The sequence below is a fragment of the Tachysurus vachellii genome, chromosome 19, assembly GCF_030014155.1.
Source record: "Tachysurus vachellii isolate PV-2020 chromosome 19, HZAU_Pvac_v1, whole genome shotgun sequence".
In the NCBI taxonomy this organism is placed as follows: Eukaryota; Metazoa; Chordata; class Actinopteri; order Siluriformes; family Bagridae; genus Tachysurus; species Tachysurus vachellii.
In genome coordinates, this window is record NC_083478.1 from 13,621,934 (window position 1) to 13,640,313 (window position 18,380).

The following is an 18,380-nucleotide window of genomic DNA, read 5'->3' on the forward strand; positions in this document are numbered from 1 at the left end:
AGTTCTTGTACTGCTATTCCACTGAAGAAGCCTGTATGGAAAAGGGATGACCATGTAGAACAGGACATCTTCAAGAGAACAAAGGATGATGAAAGATTGGCTCTTTCAGTTGAGGATTTGGCTTTCCTTCATATAATGGAGAAAAGCTTTTACAAGGATGAGAAGCACAGCTGGGTAGCTCCCCTTCCGTTCAAACTCCAGAGGCAGCGCTTACCAAACAACAGGTCACAAGTTTTAGATCGTTTCAGATCTCTACAGCGATCTTTTGCTAAGAAGCCAATCATGAAAGAGCACTTCTTTACATTTATGGAGAAGATACTGGAAAGAGGTCACGCCGAAGTAGCACCACCACTTAACCATCAAGAAGAATGTTGGTACTTGCCTCTCTTCGGTGTGTACCACCCAAAGAAGCCAAACCAGATTAGAGTCGTCTTTGATTCAAGCTGTCAGTATGATGGTGTCTCACTTAACGACGTTCTTCTGAAGGGACCCGACCTGAATAATGGACTGCTTGGAGTACTTTTGCGCTTCAGAAAGGAGGCAGTAGCGATTACCACAGATATACAACAAATGTTTCATTGTTTTCTTGTTAGGCCAGAAGATAGAAATTTTCTTAGGTTCTTCTGGCATGGAAATAATGATCCAGAGCAAAACATCATTGAGTTCAGGATGAAAGTCCATATCTTCGGTAACAGTCCTTCTCCAGCCGTCGCAATCTATGGCCTTAGACAGGCAGTGAAGGAAACTGAGACAGAGTTCGGAACAGACGTCCTAAAGTTCATAGAAAGAGATTTCTATGTGGACGACGGCTTAAAATCTCTACCCTCTGCAACAGCTGCCATTGATCTCCTTAAAAGGACACAAGAAGCACTTGCTCGCTCCAATCTAAAGTTGCATAAAATTGCATCAAACAGTGAGGAAGTTATGAATGTATTTACATCTGAAGGTGACTGCCGAGATTCAAAGGACATGGACCTGGACAAAGACACATCGTCAGTCCAGCGTACTTTAGGAGTTAGCTGGAATCTCAAAACTGACACATTTACATTTCAGCTGTCCAATGATGTGAAACCGTTTACACGCCGTGACGTTCTCTCTACTGTGAATGGGTTATATGACCCATTCGGGTTTGCAGCTCCGGTTGTTATTCAAGGCAAAGTTCTGATTAGAAACCTCACAAGTGACTCACTGGACTGGGACCTACCCTTACCCCTGGAGAAAAGGGAATCCTGGCAAAAATGGAGGGACTCCCTTCAAGAGCTTCAACAGCTCCAAATCCCTAGACCCTACACCAAAACCTCTCCATCAGAAGCTTCACATAGAGAGCTCTGTGTCTTCTCAGATGCTTCAGTTATGGCTATAGCTGCAGTAGCTTATCTCAAAATTCTGGACATGGAGGGAAAGTGCGAAACAAGTTTCATCTTAGGGAAAGCCAGGCTGGCGCCTCGCCAAGAGTTGACAATCCCTCGCCTTGAGCTCTGTAGTGCAGTGTTGGCCGTAGAGGTGGCTGACATTATAATGGCAGAGTTGGATGTTAAGTTTGATAGAGTAACCTTTTTCACAGACAGCAAAGTGGTCCTCGGTTACATCTATAATGAAAAACGCAGATTCTATGTCTTTGTGAATAATCGAGTTCAAAGAATAAGAAGCAGTTCGCACCCTCAGCAATGGCATTATGTTCCAAGTGCCCAGAATCCAGCCGACCATGCAACAAGGTCTGTGCCTGCAGATCGTCTAAAAGATACAACATGGCTTACTGGTCCACCATTCTTGTCCTGCTCTAATCAGGAATATAACACTTCAGGTCAATTTGATCTTGTGGAGCCAACCAGTGATGTTGAAGTTCGCCCTGAGGCAACAGTGCTCACTACCCATATCAAAGACAGCCAGCTTGGTACAAAGCGCTTCGAGCGTTTCTCCAGTTGGAAGATACTTCTTCGAGCTGTTGCATGTCTAATACATGTTGTACAGACATTCAAAGGGAATTCAACCAAAAATGTGGAAAATTGCAAAGGTTGGCATTGTTGTAGGATGTCGTACAATGTAAATGAGTTGAACCAAGCCAAAGTCACCGTCATTCGTGCTGCACAGCAGGAAGCATTCATTGAGGAACTCAGATGCATCAGAGATGGTAAGAACATTTCAAAGGACAGTCCCCTCTTTACACTGAACCCCATCATAGACAAAGATGGCCTTATGAGGGTTGGAGGACGGATCTCACACGCAGGTATCGACTATGATGAAAGCAATCCCATCATAATCCCAAGAAGGCACCACATTGCAACTTTGATAATGAGGTTTTACCATGAACAATCTCAACATCAGGGTAGGCACATTACTGAAGGTGCTATACGTATGGCAGGTTTTTGGATTTTGGGAGCCAAAAGGAGCATATGTTCTCTTATCTTTGGATGTGTAGTTTGCCGAAGGCTACGAGGAAAGAGTGAAGTACAAATGATGTCTGATTTACCGGTGGACAGGGTCAGTACTGAGCCCCCCTTTACCTATGTAGGCACCGATGTATTCGGGCCTTGGACCATCTCAGCCCGCCGCACTAGAGGTGGACATGTGAATAGCAAAAGATGGGCGGTGCTGTTCACCTGTTTAACCATCAGAGCTGTCCATATTGAAGTAGTGGAGTCTATGGACACATCTTCTTTCATAAACGCTATGAGACGCTTCATTGCCATTCGTGGTCCAATCAAGCAGATGCGATCCGATCGAGGGACCAATTTTGTAGGGGCATGCAGAGAACTGGACATTCCTTCTAATTTGGATGAGGCAAAGGTGTCAAGGTTTCTTGCAGAACAAGGGTGCTCTTGGATCTTCAATCCACCCCACGCTTCGCACATGGGTGGAGCATGGGAGCGCATGATAGGTATAACCCGAAAGATCTTAGACTCCATGATGCTTCAGCTGGGACCGTCTAAAATTACACATGAAGTTTTCACAACATTCTTGGCAGAGGTGACGGCGATAATAAACTCCAGACCGCTGATTCCTGTATCTGTGGATCCCGAGGACCCCCTTATACTCACTCCTGCAACATTACTTACTCAGAAGTATGGTTCTTTCCCTTGTCCTCCTGTCGAACTTGATCATACTGACCTCTACAGGCGACAGTGGAAACGAGTCCAAAACCTAGCTTCCACCTTTTGGGACAGGTGGCGGAAGCAGTATCTCTCCACACTGCAACCTAGGAAAAGGTGGCAATTCAAAAATCAAGACATCACAACGGGTAGTGTTGTCCTTATGAAAGACAGTCAGTCTAAACGCAACCAGTGGCCTTTGGGGCGCATCACTAAAGTGTTGCCTAGTGGAGATGGAAGGGTACGAAAGGTCGAAATCAAAATTGTCAATAAGGGAGAACCAAAGGTTTTTGTCAGACCTGTAACTGAAGTGGTAATGCTCATTCCTTCCAACTAATTCAGTGACTGGTTTACTCCTTTAAGCGTTTGGTTACAATGAGTCGTGGTATCTAGTGATACCAGGCGGGGAGTGTGTTGTTATGTGATATAATTAATGTGTGCTGGCTCCTTTAAGAGATCGTCACGTAATGATGATGTCATCAGCGCCAGACTAGTTCGTCAGTTGTTAAGCCATCAAGCCCTCATTGCAGCTCTGCTAATCGTAATTCATCTGCTACATTTCATGTTCTTTCGAAGGCATTGTTGGTATGTTGAGTCACGTTAAAAGGTTATATAACTATATTTGTCAGTATTTTACATTTTGTCCTAAGAGTTCATTTCAATTTGAAATTCAAATACTTACAGTACAGACAACGTGTTAAATATATATTGCTTTAAAACGTGCACCTTGGAACTCAAAGAGCTTTAAATGTTAGTTGTGTGATATGTTTTATTCATAAATACATATTTGATTCTCATGTCATGTAAACAACTTTAATTAATTAGCTTAAATTCATTGTCATTCTTTTTTTTTAGTTTTACCCTACTTCCAGTCAGCCATTAAACGAAGTGAATTGGATGTCTGCTTCAGTGTGGTGATTGGTAGAGGAGTTGTCTGTCTGTCAACTGGTGCAAGGCGTATTAGGGTGACAGAATACCTTTCTTTAGCCTTTCGAAGGACATGGAAAATACACTTACCTGTACACATGCAGGCTCACTGCTAAATTTCTTCATGTGCATGATGAAGCAGTGTCAGAAGCAGATCAGTCTCACATATAATATACAACAGCTTTACCTTTCTTAGCATATTAGGTGTCAGTTGAGTAAATGACAGATCTGCAATAATCAAATAATATAAAATAATGTATTTTCATAGTCTATGTTCATTTGGTGTTTGTATCTGATGTATTGATTGTTTTACAATAGTTAGCTGTTCTTACATTGGTTCTGATTACTGTATCAGGTTCCTGACGGTGCCACGGTAACTCTAGTGTCACGACAATCCAAACATGTCGACCATGACAGTCATGACTACATACCAGGAGAGAGTGAGTCTTGCAGTACACTGCTCTGGCATTTATCTGAATATTACCACATAACCAAGTTACTCTCTTTCATACTGTCTGTCTGCCTGTCTGTCTGTTTGTCAGAGACTCCCATGCTGGAAGATGGGGAAGACGAAGGGATAAGGCTGTGGCATCTGGAGAAATCTAGTGAAGAGCCAGAGCTGTCCAAACACAGGCGAGGGAGTCTAAGAGAACGAGAACGAGAGAGAGCTAAGGCAATACCGGAGATCTACCTCACACGCCTACTGTCTATGAAGGTTGTCCACACAAAGATACACAACTTTTAAGCCTTGACCAAAAAAAGATCAAAAGTCTAAGAGTTTAAGAGACTCTGTCTTTCTACACATTGAGACGATGACACAATTTTTAATGACATTATAATTTCCTTATTAGTCACTGTCAAAACATTTACATTTACATTTACAGCATTTGGCAGACGCCCTTATCCAGAGCGACGTACATAAGTGCTTAAATCTCTAGCATTGAATACATTAATGCTGGCTCACTAAGGTACATACTTAAGATACCATGAGTTTAAAACATTTGTTCAAAGTTTCAATGAAAAAGTGTCAAAGTTTTTTTTGTTTTGTTTTTTTTAAATGCAAAAGATAAGGAAAGAAGTGCTAGTTGAAGTGTTTCCTGAATAAGTAGGTCTTCAACCGCTGCTTGAAAATAGCCAGTGACTCAGCTGTCCGGACCTCTAGGGGAAGTTCATTCCACCACCTTGGTGCCATAACAGAGAAGAGTCTTGTAGTATACTTGCCTCTTATCCTGAGAGATGGTGGAACCAGTCGAGCAGTGCTGGTAGATCCAAGGGTGCAGGGTGCAGTGCGAGGAGTGATGAGGGCTTTTAGGTAAGAGGGAGCTGGTCCATTTTTGGCTTTGTAGGCCAGCATCAGTGTTTAGAATCTGATGCATGCAGCTACCGGAAGCCAGTGGAGGGATCGCAGCAGCCGGGTGGTATGCGAGAACTTTGGCAGGTTGAAAACAAGCCGGGCAGCTGCATTTTGGATCATTTGCAGAGGACGGATTGCGTTCATAGGTAGACCGGCCAGCAGTGCCTTGCAGTAATCAGGTCTAGAAATGACAAGAGATTGAACAAGCAGTTCAGTTTTGCTAGGATTGAGCTTTAACTGATGAGCAGTCATCCATGATGAAATTTCTGCCAGACATGCTGAGATCCGAACAGAAGCTGTGGTATCTGTGGGTGGGAAAGAGAAGATAAGTTGTGTATCATCAGCATAGCAGTGGTAAGAGAACCCATGTGAAGAAATAACTTCACCAAGAGAGTGAGTATACAGGGAGAAAAGAAGAGGACCAAGTACTGAGCCCTGTGGGACACCAGTGGAGAGTCTGCGTGGAGCAGATGTCACTCCCCTACATGTTACCTGATATGAACGTCCTTCCAGGTAGGAAGCGAACCATTCCCAATATGATCTGCAAATCCCAAGACTCCTGAGGGTGGACAAGAGAGTCATGTGGTTGACCGTATCAAACGCTGCTGAAAGGTCAAGGAGGATAAGGACGGATGACAGTTTGGCTGATCTAGCAGCATGTAGTTTCTCAGAGACATCCAAAAGGACTGTGGGATGAGCTGCTTTAAAGCCAGACTGGTTGGAATTTTGGAGGTTGTTCTGTGAGAGATTGACAGACAGTTGATTATAGACAATGCGTTCAAGAATTTTTGAAAGAAACGAGAGAAGTGATACCGGTCTGTAGTTACTGATGTCTGATGGATCCAGAGCAGGTTTCTTTAGGATGGTAATAACCCTTGCTCTCTTGAAAGTAGTTGTTACCTGACCAGATGCTATGGATCTATTGATGATAGTGGTAATGAAGGGCAGAAGGTCTTGTGAGATTGTCTGGAGCATAGTGGAAGGGAGTGGATCCAATGGGCAGGGGGTAGGATTGCAGGACTGGATGAGTTGTAAAATTTCTTCTGCTGCTACAGTTGAGAAATGTGACAACGAAGGTGTAGGGGAATCCATACTCTGAGATGTAAGTGCAGTCGGGGCTGAAGTGAAGGTCCGGCAGATTTCTTCAATCTTCTCCTGGTAGAAAGAAGCAAAGTCTTCTGCAGTCAGGGAGGATGAATGAGGAGGTGCTGGGGGGTTGAGGAGAGAAGAGATGATGTTGTGGAATTTCCGAGGGTCATGTGAGGAAGCGTCAAGCTTTTCCTTGTAGAAGGAAGTCTTGGCAGAAGTCACATCTGAGGAGAACTTGGCAAGGAGTGTTCGGTAAGAATCAAGATCTGCATCTAGTTGTGATTTCTTCCACTTTCTCTCGGATGATCTTGGCTCTCTTCGATTGTTGCGCAGCACATCTGAAAGCCAAGGAGCAGAACATGAGGTTTACTTGGGTTTAGTGGACATAGGGCAGAGAAAATCCATAGTTGAGGAAAGAGATGAAAGGAAAGTATCTGTGGCTGAGTCCAAGGGTAGTGAGGAAAAAGACTCAGGATCAGTAAGAGAAGAAAGGGTGCCAGAAGCTGCAGAAGAAGGAGAGACAGAGTGAAGGTTGAAGGCCGAGGGGGTGAGAGGTAGTTTTAGGTGGGGTAGGGAGAGTGATGGTGAATGATACCAGGTGATGATCGGAGACGTGTAGTGGGGTAGCAGTCACGTCTGTAGCTGGAGAAGGACGGGTGAAAACCAGGTCCAGGACATTGCCTCCTTTGTGTGTGGGGAGCTAGCTGTTGAGTGTCAGGGCAAATGAGTCGAGAAGAGTCAGGAGGGAAGAAGATTGAAGCTTGTTAGAGGGGAGGTTGAGGTCACCAAGCACCATCAGAGGGGAGCTATCGGAAGGGAAAACACTAAGTAGTGTGTCCATTTCTTCCAGGAAGTCACCTAGGGGACCAGGAGGGCGGTCAACAACAATGATAACAAGGTTGATTGGAGAGGTAACTGAAATGGCATGGAATTCAAAAGAGGAGATGGTTAAATGAGACAAGAGGAGAGGTGTAAAGCACCATTTCTTTGACAGCAATAAACCTGTACCACCACCCCTGCCTGTTTCTCGTGGTGGGTGAGAGAAAGCATAGGCAGAGGATAAAGCAGCTGGAGTAGCAGTGTTCTGTGGGGATATCCAGGTTTCTGTTAGCACAAGAAAATCAAAGGAGTAATGGGAAGGAGTAATGGGAACATTTCCCTTTCGAAGGAACTCGACGCTGCATCAAGGTTGATACTATGGGAACGCTTCTTTGAGGAAGCTGTGTCTGAATCTCTGCGTGCACACACGCCAATTTAATGGTTCAGAAAGGACAGGTGACGAATAGAATACATGCCAGCAAGTCCATATAAGGTCATCTACGTCACATTACACAAGCTTCTTTGTCTTCAGGAAGGGCTCTGTGTATGTTTGGGTCGGTTGTTTGTTCTGTCTCTCTAGACTAGGAAAAAAGGATATTTAAAAAGCAAGAGGAAAAAAAAGACATGTTGGCGAGCAAGCATTTTAAGAGGTGTGTGCATCTGTGCCCCTGCTATATTACAGAGGACAACACACACTTTTTGCATTGTTTGTATGAGAGATGAGCATGCCCGGTCTTGTTGCAACAGTCAGCATGCACAGGCATAGACCCATTAGGTGATAGAGGACCATAGCTCTGTTATCTCTGCCATGCTGGCTAAGAAGGAATCCTGATGCCCAAGGACAAGTGGGTCCTAGATACTTTAGTCAAAAGGGTACAGGATCCAGTTCACCTCCTGTCTTCCTCTGTTTCAGGGTGTGTTGTGCACAGTCATTGGCAAACACCAGGAAATGTTCCTCCAAGAGGAACTTCTCTCACTTCTCCCTTTTACAGCAGGTATTTTTTGTTGCCAAGGACAATGTGGGCTGCATCCAATTTTGGACCTGCAGGCTCTGAACTGTACTCTGCAGACTTTCAAGTTCAAGGTGATCATGCTCAAGCTTATTGTGTCACAGATCAGTTCCGAGGACTGGTTTTTGACAGTAGACCTTAAAGACAGCTATTTCCACATAGGCATTCTGCCACAGCATGAGATGAGGGCCGCGTTTCTAGCATTGAAACACTTTCTCCCTCACCCCAGGGTCTACCATGTGCTAGTGCACACAGACAATCTCTGTTCTGGTTGGCACAGCAGATTCTGATCTAAACAGAGACCAAGTTTTATTTTTCTAAGAGTGATTTTTATTCCAGTGCATGTAAATTAGGATGCAGACTTCCTGTCACTATGCGCTAGGGCCTCAGGTGTTCCCCAGATTTTTGGTCAGGCGAATATGGATCTGTTTGCCCCCAAGGAGTCAACCTACTGTCCGCTATGTTATTTCAGATCTTATCTGGCCCCTCTGGGCCTGGAAGCCCTGGTACAGGCATGGCCAAGGCTAAACCTGTACACCTTTCCCCGGTACTTCTGAGAAGTTTCTGACTCTAAAGACAGCTCTGCTCTTAGCCTTGGCCTCACCCAAAAGAGTGGGAGATCTGCAGTCCTTGTCAGTCACCCCCACCTGCCTAGAATTTGCCCATGGCATGTCTACAGTACAACTATCCTGCACCCCAGGGCGCGATATGTCCCCAAGGTGCTCAGGATGGCCGGTTGACCAGTCATTCTACATGCTTACTGTCCTCCACCCCATGAGTCTACGGAAAAGGGGAGGCTTGCTTTTGCCCAGTAAGGGCCTTGAGAACTTATGTCCACCACTCAGAGGTGCATTTGTTGCTGTGCCTCTATGAGGCACATTTGTTGCTTTGCCTCTAGGCATCAGAGCTCACTCCTCTAGGGGTATCATCTTGTGCAGTGCCCTGGCCAGGGATGTTTACCTCAACTTCCTCAAAGAATCGTTCCCATAGTGTCAGCCTTCTCAGGGAACCAGATTACATACATAATCTGGTGTAGGTTTATATGTAATATAAATTTCTTAGCTTAATTACATGCATCTCTGTCATGGTGCTTGTGTAGGCTAGCTAGACAAGAATATTCTAATGTAAGTAATCATTTGAGACCCTCAACAGTCATAAAAAGCTTCTTACATTGGTAGACAAAGTTGGATGAGAGTTTTTCCACCATTTTTTTAATTGAAAGGCTTTAGAAAATGTGTTGTCATTTCCTTTTTGTAGGAGCAAACTTTCCTATAAGCATGGACTGCAACCAAATGTAGATTAAAGCATTGCCTGAAATAAGCTTTGCTTAGCAACACAACTGTCTCTGTGTTGCAGGGCACACTGCAGAAGTTTGTAGATGACTTGTTTGCCGTGATTCTCAATACCAGTCAGCCAGTTCCTCTGGCTGTAAAATATTTCTTTGATCTGTTGGATGATCAGGCAGCTCAACACAATATTACTGACCCTGGAACCATTCACATCTGGAAGACAAACAGGTAATAGTGCTATGATATAATACTGTATTATTAGTTGCTGGGAATAATGATATGTTCACATGCTTTTGGAATTATTGAAAACACAAGTTTCCCACTAAGTATCTTAATCGTAATAACACTCAGAGAGAATTTTGATTTGTGATTTTCTTTTGATTTGATTTGAGAGCATGGTTTCTGTAATGAATGTCAGGTTTTCTCTTGATTGTTGTTTATTAGCAACCATTCTATTCACGTTATAATATTTTTACACTGAGAAAATAGCTTGTATTTGACCTAAACCGCATTATTGCTGAAGTAGAAGTACTTCTGAAGTGGGAAGTAGGATCATTCTAATAGCACATAGTCTGTCAAACTGAGATAAAGACAAACATAAGCCAATGACTTATATGTCACTGTCTTGCAGTCTACCACTGAGGTTCTGGATCAATATTCTGAAGAACCCACAATTTATCTTTGATGTGCCAGCTTCAGACAGTGTGGATGCAGTGCTGTCTGTTATTGCTCAAACCTTCATGGACTCCTGCACTATCGCTGACCACAAACTGGGCAGGGTAAGCCAATCTGGAAGGAGGGGAAGCTTTACACAACTAGCAGCTTGAGCAATAAATCAGAATGTATTTGAAATTTCAAGCCTTTTTGAAAATCAATGCTGTAAGCTGTTTTAATTACATATGAATTTCCTTGTACAGGATTCTCCTATTAACAAATTGTTGTATGCTCGAGACATCCCACGCTACAAACAGATGGTGGAAAGGTGAATGGCACTGACATTTCTTTTAATTCAGCTAGTTGTTTTTGTGGGTGTTGTAAATTCCATTATTATTTGCATTAAAATGCCTTAAGTAACAGTGAAAAAGTAATTATTATTCTTTTTAATAATGACTTTAATTTAATTAAGCCCACAATGCCATATATGAATCAACATTAGTTAGTAAAGTAACCAAGGACATTTGTATATTTGCACAGGTATTATGCAGATATAAAGCACATTTCTTCCAGTGACCAAGAAATGAACTCTGTTTTGGCTGAGCTGTCCAGGGTAAATAAATCCTCTTGTCTTTCTTTAATTTGATAGATACTACATTGGTACTAGATTTGTCTGAATGCTGTGTCACTTGCACTGGATTCATTACTAAAGAAGATAAATAATAACATTTCATTTTTTTATGCTTATATACCGGACAGTTGCAAAAAGCATTTCACTGCATGTCGTACCCTGTATGTCTTTATGTGTATGTGACAAATAAATTTTGATTTGATTTGATTTGATTGTTTACCTGTATCTTTTGCCTATAGGGTCTTTTACCTTGAAATGTCATTTGCTCTTATTGTACACCCATTTTGTCCTTGCAGAATTACTCAAGTGAAGTAAATCATCTAGTGGCCTTGAATGAGTTATACAAATACATCAACAAATATTATGATCAGGTAAGAAAATATTGGCCTGTTTTAACCAACAGTCATGGAAATAAAGAAAGTAAACACTCTGTCACGTCTATGTTTTAGCTACCAAGGTTTAAGTATGTAATAATTGTGTCCTCATCAATGTCTATAAACAAACAAATGATCTCATTTTTGAAGATAATTTTTGGAAAATGTGTAGGTTGTACATCAAATTAGTAGCAGGTTTTCTAGATAACTCTTAGCATGTGGTTATAAATAATTGCAATGTGCATCAGATATTAAAAAAATGGTGAAATCAAATCTCAATGGCCTGATTCTCAATGAACTCAGATGAACTGATTCTCAATTAACTCAGATGAAATGATTCATAAATGAACTCAGATGAACTGATTCTCAATGAACTCAGATGAAATGATTCACAAATGAACTCAAATGAACTGAATCTCAAATCTTTGATTTTTTAAATAAAAAATGGCCACTAAAACTCTTTTTTGGAGAACTACAAATGGGACATGAGGTTAAGAAATCATTTCCAGTGCAGATCTAATAATTGTTTAGGAAATAGAATAACACTTTGTTCATTTCAGCCTCTCATTTCTCCTTTATAAATACAATGATTTGTCCTGAAACTTGGGAGGAGGTATTTTGGAAAACACATCCAGTGACTAGCTCTAATATCAGGAGGGAGATAATAACTTGCTGATAATAACTTGCTGTAGAAAATGTGGACATTAGTTGGAAATTACACCCATATTCTGTTGTTATGCCCAAAATTTAAAAAAATATTAGAAGCATGTATTTGATGCTCTTAGAGAAATCTTCTACCAACTTATTAGTGAGCATCCAGAAGGTATCGAGTGTAGAGCTCAAATATATTTGTTACAAAGCCTAATAACAGCCACTATTAAGTGTTTCACATTCAGATGGTTGCATTTCAGCATCAGAGGCCAAAATCTGTAAAGAAATGGATCCCTACAATCCTCTTAATGCAATAATTAATGCAATAATATCATTCATTCCATGTCGTCAACACTTTTGAAGTCATCCACTTTTCTCTTATGTATTTTACTTGTTTATTTATCTGCTATTTATTAGTACTATTTATTTGTTTTAATTTTTCTTTTCCTCTGTTTTACCTTCTTGTTCTCTGCATTTTCAAATACACATGAATGTATATCTATGTTGCACTCAAGTCTCTAGAGAACAGTAGGTAAAAGTGACACTGGACTAGACTGAGCGTTAATGTTAAAAATAAAAAATATGGGTTAAAAAATAAATAAATAACAATTCCACCTCCTTAGCAAATTAGATGAGGGCAGTGTATATTGCTGCATGCATGAGAGCTAGCCCGGAGACTTAAACAAACCATTTCTTTTAATCATTTCATTTAAGAAGCTTAACATTTTATGGTCTTAATCTGTAGACTCCCTTAATAGTTAAATGGCCTTAACTATTTATTTGGATTAATTTTTCACTGCTTCTCTCTCCTTTACCAGATAATCTCTGCTCTAGAGGAAGACTCCAATGCTCAGAAGATGCAGCTTGGCTATAGGCTTCAGCAGATCGCAGCAGCTGTGGAGAATAAAGTTACTGATCTTTGACCTGCTAACCCAGGCTGAAATTTGAGGAGAGAGAGAAAACGAAACGGGAGCGAAGGATGGAGGACAGAGAGTGGGGAGGAGCTCAGACTTCCAGAAGCACGAATGCAGAGACTGGGACTTCTCAGAGGTGATTTAAAGGAAGAAATTATGTGGCGAAATGAAGTGTGTGCTACAGGCAGAATATGGTGTTAAGGTATTTCACTGCAGTTCATTCGTCTGTCCAGCACAGCTCCAGCTGGATCACTCCTGCTCACCTGCTCACTAACGATACTTTATATTTGCAATATGCTAGCAGGTTGTCTAGATCTCCAACACTGGACTATTACGAAATACTTCTGAAGATCTTAATACACCTTAATCTTGATTTTTGTAAATTTCTTCATTGCACTTTGGAGCTTAAGATTTTTGTCCCTCACATATCTGAAGGATGCTCCATATCAGCTTTTTAAAAGATGTCTTAATAAAATCACTGCCCACATGGTTCGTTTTACAAGATAAAACCCTAACCATGTCTTTTTTTTTTTACCTGACCTAATTAATTTGTTGTCTTTCTAATGTACAGTAACTGCAGATCTGTTTAACAGAAATATCTCAAATAAAAGCTTACACATGGCATGTATTGCTACTGCTCAGTAACACACGCAGTTTTTTAAGAGTTCAGGTGCATTTCTACTGGACAGCAAACACACCATTTAATACATATGAATGTGCATTGCTTAAAGAGGGATTAGCCTGATGAAAACAGCTGCTGCAGTTTAAAGGGTATGTTTGGACTTGTAAGGAATGTAAGGAATCTCATGTTTGGAGTCTTCTTTCTGATATTTAACATGGTGCACGATGAACAATAAGTTACATACTGAATACTGAACTGTATGAGGAGGTTTATTCAGCTTTTAGGCTAAACGAGAATGAAGATGATTGAAGCAGATGGTCCTCTTTGTGCCGTTTAATGGTACTATATTGTCAGATGCACTTAAGAGAAAATAAATGCACGTTAGCATCAGATTTAGAAATGTACACAACAAGAGATCCCCGGTGAAATAACACAGAGGTTTTTAAAGAAACAGCAGCATAGTAACATACTGTAGAAAGAGCTATGTCACTATCACATCCACAACTTTGCTATGCATAAACTATTCCCGTGAGCACATCACACACCTTACACAGCTCTGCATGATGGTCCATTTGTGTCTTGTTTTTATCACTTTTGAATTTCATTTGTCATTTGTTGCTCTGTATGCACTGAAGCTCTACATGTTGAATTCACATTGTCGATGTACTTCTGTGCAGTTATAACTAAGGCACTGTAATTATTGAACAATTATTACTAACTAGGCCTGTTTCACCATGTAACATGTACAACCAAAGGCTCAGTCGCAAGCAAACTATCTCCCCCTTTCTCTTCGGTGCTTAGAAAAGAAAACTGCTGCCACACTGAACATATGGAACAGAAAACAAAAAAAAAGTTTCATCTAGAGTTAACTAGCAAACAATCAGATGACACAGCACTGAATCGAATTAAAGCACAACACATTTGGCATGCTAAAGTGAAGATCATTTCAGTATGCATGAGCTATTTGTGTGCTCTTTGTATAACTCTTTACATGTATTTCATTGTTGCTTTTAATAAACAGGGTGTTGAACATGAGGTTCAGTAGTGTGTAAAGCTCTACACTGTTTATCTGCAGAATGTGCCAGCTGTATTTATTTATTTATATTCTTTCTGACTGGCTGCTCGCAGTTGATTCATGTGAAGACCAAATTGCCATAAATTATTTCTCACCCTCTTTTGAATTGCTCTGAATTGCTTCCACATGTCTAGTTAATTACTAATAAGTTAGATAAGTCTTTATTTCAGTGAACCAGATGTGAAAGTTCCAGTGTTATTTTGTAAATTGTGCTTATGCTCATGTGGTAAATTTGATCTATTCTCGTGTGTATCATGTATTCACACTGCTTTTTTTACCCGGGATTTTATATTGTAAATATTGATTTAATCAGCCATACACTTTCTGAGCTGTTGAGTTGTAGCTATGTGTATAGACTGGCCATTTAATAAAGCTGTCCACAGTCTGTTGTTGAAGTAATTATTCTGTCTCTGTATAAACATGCCATGCCTAATGGCTCAAGTTTGTCATGAATTTAAAAATATGATGAAACTACAACATAGACTATATGGTTAAATGTTTTATGGACACCTGACCATCATACCCAGATGTGGTTAGAAGAAGAAGAAGAAATAGAAGAAGAATCCTTTATTTCTCACATATACATTACAACACAGTGAAATTCTTTCTTCACATTTCCCAACATATTAGGGTCAGAATGTATGGTCAGCCATGATACAGCATCTTGAAGCAGTGAGGGTTAAGGGCCTTGCTCAAGGGCCCATCAGTAGCAGCTTGGCAGTGCTGGAGCTTGAACCCCAATCCTCCACCCAGAGCCTTAGAGAGTTGGCCACCACTGCCCCTAAACTTTGCCACAAATTTGGAAGCACATTATTGTATATATGTCTTCAGTGTCAGACAGGGAGTTGTGTGGAGTCAGATGCGAGGGCAGAACCTCTTTAATAAAAATAAACCCACCAAAACCAACCAAACAAGGACTTGGAGAACAGATTGGCCATGGTAACACTTTTAGAAGAAAATGTTCTACAGTATATAGAAACTTAAAGGGTTTCATCAGGTGCTTCTAATTTGGATAATTTTAATAATTTTAATAATTAAATGAAAACATTCAGTCATGTTTTCCCGATGAGATTAACAAACCAGACACCAAATGAAGGACGTTCTCCATACTTTTTAATTCACATATAACATAACACCATAAACATTACACAACATAATCCGAGACAATGACACATACAGAAACGAAGCGTGACATACAACAATAACTAACAAAGACTGATAGAACAGGACAGGTATAAATAGAGGAACACGTTAGGGATAACAAGACACGGCTGGAAAAACACATGACCTTGGAGGAGCAGAAACACTAACATCTATGAAAAGAAAAGCTGAAAAACAAATAAGACCTCACCACCTCACCTTACCTCACCAGGTATTAACACAAACGTTAAACAAAGGTGACAAATCAGAAAAGAGTGTACAATAGTGAGCGTACAAACAGTTTACAATAATCGATGAAGGAAATCGAGCAAATAAAAAAAAGTCCAAAATGGTGAGTGATGATTCAATTTAATTAAATTTATTTGTATAGCGCTTTTAACAATTCACATGGTTTCAAAGCAGCTTTAAAGAAGTATAGAAACAAAAAAAATAAGTTTAAAATAAACTTACTGTATATCTCTTACATCTATCCCTATGAAGCACTCTAGTGGTCTGGGAAGGAATTTTCCCCGGTCCCTGAAGACATGGCTTGCCAAAACTGGAGTGGAAAAAGTGCACTGAACACCATTGGGATGAACTGCTACACCAGTTGCCGCCTCAGGTCTCCTCAACCGTCCTCACTGTCTGACTAAAATAATGTTCTTGTGTCTGAATAAGCACAAATCCCCACATCCCCACATGCGATGTTTAAAAAGCACAAATTGCTGTGATGGCATACTTCTGGCCATATAGTGTACATCAGGGACATCCAACACATTTTAAGTCCAAATTACTCTTAGTTCAATGTCAAATGGGATAGAGCACAAAAATATCAGTTATTAGAGCAATAACCCATAAATAACTTCTTAAATGTATTAATTTCTTAACATTTATCTGAAAGGTATCTTCTGAATGCACAACTGTCCACTTTTATTAAGAATACCTGCTCATGACCTAATCAGCAAATCATGTTAATGTTAATATTTACACCAAACATCAGAATGAGGAAGAATGTGATCTTAGTGACGTTAACTGTGGAATGGTTGCTAGGTTTAGAGGAGATGAACAGAACGGTCCAAGATGAGCGAATAGATGACCGAAGAATAGTTACACTTCTGTTACAATCTGTTGGGGAGCAGAAAATGATCTGTGGCGGCCAGGCTACAACAGCAAGTCACTCGAATAAGTGTTTATTTGTTTTTCTCATTTAGCAGGATGAAAAAAAGATATACAAAAAAAAATGGATCTAATATCAAGTGAAAATGCAATTTATAATAATGCAATAAAAAAAAGATTTTAAAGATATCACATAATTATTCACACCTCTTGGTAAAGTCATCGTGTATTTTGTAAGTAGCTGTTTATAGCACTGAGTTTATTCCAGATCTTTCAACTTTTAAGATGATTTTAAGTCAGAACATTGAGTCTAAATTCCTTCGCTGAGCCGGACACTTATCAGGTCATATGACTGACAATCCTGGCATAAATCCTTATATGAATCACTTTGGAAGTGTGAAATTAGTATATACTTACTTACTTATACTACATAATGTACTGTGTTGCGTTCTAACAGTGCTATTTCCTTAACTAAAATGGAGAGGTTGACTTTACCATGTAAGGAATCTCCTGTACAGTGGAACAACACTTAGAGGTTGTGTCACTCAGGTCCCTGAACTAAGTTATGGCCTTGTGACAGACTGACACGTGTAAAATTAGTTGACAGGACAGTACAAATGTCAGCATGCTTTCTGTGTGATGGAAGTAAAACATTCAGAATAATTAATCTATTACACTTATGCTCGCTTTTGGAATGAGCATCAACATATTTAACAATATTTAAATGGAATAGCTACTTAATTATTTATAGTAACCTACAGTAGATTACGGCATGTAAAAGACTAGCACTTCTATTTATGGTAACAATTTGTGGCCAAACAAATGCCACGGAGAGCCACAGAATCCTCAAGTTCTCTTAGAGATATTAATTAAGATTTTAATTAAGATGCAACAAATGTCTTAGCTTTTAATTTGATCAAATATGCAGTATAATTTTCAGCAACATAATCATTCATTCATGCATTTATCTTATGTTCTGGTCACGGTGGTGGTGTATCAGAAGCCAATGTTAGACACGATTGAGGAAGTCCACAGTTCATCACAGAGTACCATGTATGTTCACATTCACGCATTCAATCACACCTATTTTAGCAAGATAGCTTAATCCACCAACCTGCATGTTTTGGAAAGAACCTAAGGAAACCCATACAGACTCAGGATGCCACACAGACAGTGACCCGAGCTCAGGAAAGAACCTGGCATTGTTTCCTACCACGGAAGCTACATAGTCTCGTCTTGAAATCTTAAAATTTTGATATTTAAAGCTATTGTGTGACTTTCTATTTTTTACACTTTACAAGAACGGTACACAAATAATCCTGCACTTATACCTGAATGAAAACTTAATAGAATATGAACTAATTAAGTTAAGGCATGCTCTAATCACCAACTAATGAAGAGACAACCTTAACTACAAGACTTATGAATTCAAAAAGTGTCGACCCCCTTCCTGATTATTTATTTTGTTGCACGTTTGTCACACTTTAATGTTTCAGATCATCAAACAAATTGAAATATTAGCCAAAGATAACACAAGTAAACACAATATGCAGTTTTTAAATGAAGGTTTTTATTATTAAAAAAAACAAAATACAAACTTACATGGCTATGTGTGGCCCTTTGATG

At 40.1% G+C, this 18,380-nt stretch overlaps 1 protein-coding gene across 1 annotated transcript in view; it reads left to right on the top strand.

The window, feature by feature from the left end:
• The window catches only part of plxnb1a (plexin b1a), a 75,817-nt gene extending 60,946 nt beyond the window's left edge, over positions 1 to 14,871 (top strand). The window contains exons 31-38 of the mRNA XM_060894222.1: positions 4,372 to 4,456; positions 4,559 to 4,731; positions 9,645 to 9,805; positions 10,209 to 10,356; positions 10,495 to 10,559; positions 10,772 to 10,844; positions 11,159 to 11,233; positions 12,706 to 14,871. Of these exons, the coding sequence (XP_060750205.1) occupies positions 4,372 to 4,456; positions 4,559 to 4,731; positions 9,645 to 9,805; positions 10,209 to 10,356; positions 10,495 to 10,559; positions 10,772 to 10,844; positions 11,159 to 11,233; positions 12,706 to 12,810 (885 nt within the window). The 3' untranslated portion in view covers positions 12,811 to 14,871. The remainder of the gene's footprint in view (positions 1 to 4,371; positions 4,457 to 4,558; positions 4,732 to 9,644; positions 9,806 to 10,208; positions 10,357 to 10,494; positions 10,560 to 10,771; positions 10,845 to 11,158; positions 11,234 to 12,705) is intronic.
• Positions 14,872 to 18,380: the final 3,509 nt, after the last annotated feature.